Here is a 7,227-nt window from a genome sequence, read left to right as displayed (position 1 = left end):
TCGTATTTACGGTCGGATCGTGGTTGTGATCTGGTCACAAATGGTGGCGATCCCTTCTTGAGTTCATCGTCCCCATCAAGTTATAGTTTTTGTTTGGAGCGGATGACCGGAGGCCGTCCGGAGGACATCCTCGCTCGGCGCCCAGTAACCTGACCACTTATCCACCACTGGAGGCCTCCGGATGACCTCCGGCCGCCCGTTCCGAACAAAAACTATAATTTGGTGGAGACGATAAACCCAAAAAGAGATCGCAACAATTTACGGTCGGGTCGCGATCACGATCCGACCACAAATACGAGTAACACATTCCTGGATCATAAAAAAGTGGTCCAAAAAATTTGTGCTCAGTTCTCTAGGTGTTAGTCAAGTCCCATACAATTTAATCGAAAAGTACTTCTGACGGACGGCTAAAAAGTTCAATATTTTTTATTCGCATGTCTCATTTAAAAAAAAAATTATACAAATTTGTTACGTCATAGTTCAGGAGATAAAATGAGAAACCCACTAATTCGGGATAACCGATCTGATCTAAATTTTTTTTTATATATACTATTAGAATAAATCGGAAAAGTTCGCAATAATGTGCGTAGAAGTTAGACATTCTTTTGAATTGACATGAGATATGAAATCTGGATGAAATATCTAAAATATCCATATATATATATATATATATATATATATATTTTATAGTAATTTACATAAAAATATGGGGCCGACATATTCTTTTATTTATTCTATAAATAAAATTATATATAAAGAATAATTTATTAATTTTAAAGCACTTAATTATCTGATATTTTATATTTTATGTAATATTTTATAAATAAATGTATAAAAATTTTATCAATAAACTTTTTATTTAGTTTTGTTTAATTATTATTTTTATATAAATAAATGTATAAAATTTAAAATATTAATATAATTATAAATATTAATTAATGTAATATATAATAAATGAAATTATAAATAAAGATAAGAGAGAAATATGTTATAAAGTGAGCGGCCTAGAAGCTTGCTCCCTTGGTTGCCATTTTTATTTGGAGAAAAATCCTTACAAATGTGTTATAATTTGAATGATAATTAGACATCTTTCTACTGTATCATATCATGACTCTCTAAATTTATAGATAGAAATGTATTATAACTCAAGACATAAAACAAAAAGTTATTAGAAAGATTTATGATAGTAGAGAGGGATTTTTAAAAAGAGTGAGATTTTAATTTTTAATACGACAGTGATACCACGGAGTATAAATTTATGTAATCAATTTAAAAAGAGAGATTTTCAGATACTACGAAAATTATTAAATGGATGGATCAATCGTCAAATCACATCAGGTAATTTTAAAATGACTTAATCACGTATCCACTTTTCGTTTTACCTCTAGTCGACTGATAAAAAATTAATTGAATCGATTTCTATTTTGTTTTTTAAAACTAGTTGAACCGATTTCTATCCGTGCTGAAATTTCGAGCAAATTAATCGACTGATAATAAAAATCAATCGATTGATTATATTTATGCCTTCAAATACCAAATATATTGAGAACAATGATTTTTTAAACACGAATATGTTCGAAAAATCTAATTCATGTTCAACAAATCATTACTCTCAATATATTAGCTCAAATTGATATTTGAGATCATATATATAATCAAAAGAATTAGACAGACACATAAGAACTAGTTTCATATCAATCCAAAATTGTTTAGTCCATCAACCGATTTTGGATAAAATACAAATGTTCTAGTTTTGACATGAAACTAGTTTCTATAAGTTTGTCTAGTTCTTCTAAATATATACATGTTCTCAAACATCAATTTGATCAAATATATTTAGAGTGATAATTTTTTGAACACATTTATGTTCAAAAAATAATTGTTCTCAATAGATTGAGTCAATTGATGTTTACAGACATAGATATAATTAGGAGAATTATTTTGTCCCAAATCGATTAATAGATCAAACAACTTTGAATTTTTACGAAACTAGTTCATATATGTTTGTTTATATTCATGCCTTCAAACATTAATTTGACACAATATATTGAGAGCAATGATTTTTTTAAAAATAGATATGTTCAAAAAATCTAATTCATGTTAAAAATAACTGCTCTAAATATATTGAGTTAAAGTTAGGTTTGAGAGCATATATATATATATATATATATATATATATATATATAATCAGGAAAATTAGATAAACAGATACGAATTAATTTTCATATCAATCCGAGATTTTTTGATTCATCAAATAATTTTAGACAATTGATACAAAAATAAATGCGTAAACTATTATATAAAAATATAATATAAAAATATATAAAAATAAAAATAATTTATTATTAGTCGACTGATTTATTTAAAATCTCGGCATAAATAGAATTTTTTTTTTAAAAAAATTATTCTATTAATTTGTTTATCAATCAATTAAGGATAAAATAAAAAATAGATATCACTTTAAAATCATCCGACATAATTTAATAATTTAAACCTTTACCTACGAGCTGTTATTTATTAATATATATTCAAGTTGAACTGCATACGTGGCCTATATTCGACTTTATTTATGTTGGACTCAAGACGGCGAGTTGGGCTGACCTCACTTATATTTAAGTATATTAATTAATTATATAAATTATAAATATGTAAATTACAAATATTATATATAAACCATAAGTTAAGATAATATAAATTATTATTTCACTGTGCATTATAAATTATTACCATATAGTTTACACATTAAATTTAAAATAGATACTCATTTAATTAAATGGATCAATCAATTAATATAAATGGATTGTGTACGAGTTATAATTAATCTATTTATTAATGTAAGATTTGGATTTGAATTAAATGTACCACGGGTTAATAAACATGAGTTGTATAATTCTTCCTAAATTTATTCTTAGTTTTTTTTTTCTTGTTAAAAAAAGTCTTATTTTATATAATTCCTCCTAAATTTAATATATTTAAATTAAAATATAATATATTATCAAGTATATATTAATTAATCATGCAAAAAAAGAATGTGCTCAATTTATTATAAAATATATTATATTCTAATTTAAATATATTAAATTTAAGAGGAATTATATAAAATATATTATATTCTAATTTAAATATATTAAATTTAAGAGGAATTATATCAGACTTTTTTAACCCAAAAAAATAAGAATAATTAAGAGTTGGAGCAAAGAAAAGTTTACATACAAAAGAGTGAGAATAAATTTTTTCGAGAAGGAAGTTGAGTTTGTATGCAGGGAGTTTAGGATAATTTACCCTTAGTTTGGTGTTACAATTAGAAAAAAAGCTTATCTATTATATCTAGTGAAGTGCTTAACTTCAAGTTAATAAAAATAGGGATGTAAACGAGTCAAGCTCGAAAAAAAATTTGTTCGAGTTTATTCGATTAAGTTAACGAGCCGAGGTCGAGCCTGATTTCGAGTTCGAAAACATTATTGAATCAAGCTCGAGCTTAATAATATTTGATTCATGAGCTTGTGAACTTGTTCGTTTAGATGATCGTGAACGTGTTCGTTAAGAGGCACGCAAATATGTTTGTTAAGACGCTCATTTCCAAGCTAAGACAGCAACACACATTCCTATTATACTCCTGCAATTTAGATATGTGAAGTGATACGCCCTTCCCTTCCAGTTTCTTGTTTCTGTTGAATCAAAAATTGAATGCAGTGGAACCTTCAATTTGGGAATGGTAATAGAAATAAGTTGGAACTTCGAAATCATATGTTGCTGCTGTTCTAATGAGTCGAGCATAATTCGAGGACTTGGATAGCCATTCCGATATGTTTCTTAAACTACTTATAATTTTAGGGGTAATTGAAAACCAGTGCAAGAAACCAACTCCATACATAGTCTAGGAACTAGCAATGTTTGTATGTGTATTTGGGTAGGAAATCTAGATGAATATGTAGTTCTGCCATTCAACAACTTAGCGAAAGCAATTAAGCATCTATACCTTTTCTCATCATCTACAAGTGTTTTCAATAGCCCTTAATACTTCACCAATAGTAACACAAGAAAGAGTTAAAGTTTGATGATTTAGATTAGGAGACTGAAGAAAGTCCAAGCACTGAAACTTTGATTAGTAGATAACCTAAACACTGAAACTTAATCACTAAGATCTATCTATATATGCAAGAATAAGTATCGATATCCATACTACTACAAATGAGAGACATAACCATTAAAGAGATAGTAGTACAAGTAAATTCTGATGCAGAAGGAAAAATCAAGAAATAATTAGATCATAAGTAGAACAGCAAAATTCTAATTAGACTGTAGAAAGGGCACAAGAATTACCAGAGTAACAACATTAAGCACTTGATTGGGATAGAAATAACACAGGGAAAAGAGCATATGACTGGATTCAGGATCACTCAAAGCTCAAACTCTTCTTCACGGAGCACCATCTCTGCAGCCTCTTCTTGATCATCGTCAAGCATGAAGTACTGGTTCTTCTCTGCCGGCCTAAACATGTAAAACATGAACACATAGAAGGCAAGGCTTGCTGTCTCCTCAGTTGCCACGCTGACCCACTGATACTTGTAAGATGCTATTGTCCTGAGCGCATAAACCACAATCCTGGTGAAGTACAGATACCCAATCACCACGATGTAGAACTGCCGGAAAAGAGTGAGCTTGGCAAGGTTTTTCGCAGCTTTCCCATCGGTCTTTGAAGTCTCACGCAGAGATCTGATTGACCAGATGATTGGGAAGAGGATGGCGCAGCAGCAAACAACGTCGATGAGGAGGAAGACCTGATTCCAGGTGACCCAATTCTGGATGAAAGGACCAGTCTCGCCGATCACAATGGAGGCGATATTGGCTATCACCTGGAGAGGAATCACAATGATGAGCACCTTCTTCTCTCGCTCCTGCAGGAAGGGCTTCAGGAAGGACCATCCGGTGCCAATGAGGACAATGACCGTGAACAAGAGCACGCCTTTCAGGAACTGGAAGATGTAGAAGAGGACGTCCCACCCATGGGGCGTTCCGGTTTGGCGGATGTAGTGCTGGTCCTCAGCAGCGAAAACAAGATTGAGGGCCTTGGTGAGGAGGAGACCGGCCATGAGATGGTGGATCGTTTGGGCAGCAAGGCGGTTTTGGAAGAGGGTGACGTAGATCCAGAAGGCGAAGAAAGCGACATAGACTATGGCGAAGAAGGCGTACAAGGAGGGGACGGGGGACTGACCGACTGATAGGTAGTCGCGAGAGCCGTCGGAGCGGCCATTGTACATCTCGGTGCGAACGGACATAGAGACCGAGGCCTCAGGGGCGCAATTGGCGAAGAAGAGGCTGTACTCATCCGGGCGTGTGATAGGGAACGAGCGGTTCAAGGAGGCGGACTGCCGGGAGATCTCGGCTAAGGTGAACAGGCGGATGACGTAGGTGCTGTCGAGGATGCATCCGCCGTTAGGGTTAGGGTTGGAGTTAGCGCTGCGCTCGTGCTGCGAGTCGTAGGCGGCCTGGATGAGACTCTCGTCGGCGAGGAGTAAGAAGCCGAGGAGGGCAGGATCGGGGGTGGCGAGGGTGGAAGAGACAAAGACGTCGGAGACGGTGATGTTCACCTCGCCGCGGGGGGTGAAGCCGAACTTCTCGAAGAGGATGATCGTCCGGGAGTCCGAGGAGATCTTAAGGTTCTTGATCTCCGCCGAGGACGATAAGATCGAAGCGAGGGCGGCGACGACGAAGAGTAGTGGATCAAAGCGGGATCTGGGAGGAGACCGCGCCATGGCGGTGAGATCGGATGTCTCACAGCGTCGGCGAGAGAGAGAGGAGATTTTTTGTTTGTTTGGCTCGAAAAAGGGACTTTACGGAGCGGGGAGAGACGGTGACTGAGGCGGCAAGGGGCGGTGGGTAGAGTCGCCATCGGCACCCATCGACTTCGCTATTAAGCGAACACAAATGGCGAGCCGTCCAAACTGTTTTCGACCGTTCGTTGGGCGTCAAATTTCGCGACCATTGATGTGGTTGAGCCCGAAAACGCTGTGTCGGATTATAAGAAGTAATTAGTGAAAGTGAAATAAAGTCTCACTTGATACAGTTTGTTGATGAAGTTCTCCTGGCCCCTAGTCACTTGAATACTCCCTATGATTTATCTCGCTTGAGGTTTCTACAACAATATTATTGGACCTGCCTAGATTGACATGATACGTCAAACAGATGAGATATTTCTTTCATATGTAGGAACAGTCATTTTCTTTTAATGGATGCAACTATTATATAATAACCGCAACTACTGCATAATCATGAAGGTTAAGACTTCACGAATCGCTCGGTTTCTTAGAGTTTGGGCGTTCGGAAGTGCAATTCACTCAGTGCTCGAGCACTTGGACCTCCAATGACTCGGGCGCTTGGCTACATGAGGGCTCGGTATGACCTATCTCAAGATGAGACCATATAAGTATATCTTGTTGATCTGATATGGATTGGAGACCTATGGTACATCCAGTCAAATATCATAGATTATCAAGTCACCATTCATCAAACGGGTTGACATACATGTTCTACGAAGATCGTCCATGAAAAACATAAAGAGGACTTGAAAGACACTTTAATAGAGTTAGAATAACATTGAGGACGGATCTTGGCAGGTCACTCCAACCCTAAAGTTGGAATTTACTTGGTATGAAAAGGAAGAAGAAGAAAATACGAAAGTTTGATGTAGTCGAAGAGAGTGAGAAATAGTCCTTTTGCACTTACCTCCTCTAGGATTTATGTAGTTGTCAAAACAACATCTTCATGTTAGACACTGCATTCTCCTTCACCATCCTTGTATGAGCCAGTGAGGGGACCAAATTCGATAGTCGTTAGTTGTCTCTTCATTCGCCAAACGTCATATATTTGAAGTAGGGCAACCAATAGACCAGATCTAATAACCATAAAATCATTTCTCCATTCACTTGGTAGTTAGTCCTGTCTGAAATCGGGAAAGATAACGCACTGGCTTGGTGGCTTCGATGTTAACTGTGAGAAAACTTTGAGCTAAAAGAATATGACATTGAGCAATCTTGCGTGTCAAAAAGGAATGTAAAGGGAAAAAAAGGTCAGCAACCTGGTCAAGGAGGGATTCCTAGCTAGCACAAGCACTTCAATGTTCAAGTTAGGCAAGTGGTAAGGAGAAAATGAAATGTGATGAACACTAGAAATGAATAGTAAACTCCGAGTACACGGACTTCAATGCATTTCCAAAAAAAGAGTCGG

The 7,227-nt window shown here is 35.5% G+C and overlaps 1 protein-coding gene across 1 annotated transcript; it reads right to left on the bottom strand.

Annotated features, from left to right (window-relative positions):
* Positions 1 to 4,242: 4,242 nt before the first annotated feature.
* LOC121998614 (protein CANDIDATE G-PROTEIN COUPLED RECEPTOR 7-like) lies at positions 4,243 to 5,902 on the bottom strand. The gene has a single exon (XM_042553598.1). It carries the CDS (start codon positions 5,754 to 5,756, stop codon positions 4,401 to 4,403), a length of 1,356 nt encoding a protein of 451 aa, XP_042409532.1. The 5' UTR covers positions 5,757 to 5,902; the 3' UTR covers positions 4,243 to 4,400.
* Positions 5,903 to 7,227: the final 1,325 nt, after the last annotated feature.

This window comes from Zingiber officinale, chromosome 6A (assembly GCF_018446385.1).
Source record: "Zingiber officinale cultivar Zhangliang chromosome 6A, Zo_v1.1, whole genome shotgun sequence".
Lineage (NCBI taxonomy): Eukaryota > Viridiplantae > Streptophyta > Magnoliopsida > Zingiberales > Zingiberaceae > Zingiber > Zingiber officinale.
Note: the sequence above shows the minus strand (reverse complement) of the source record. Positions and strands in the feature narration are given on the sequence as shown.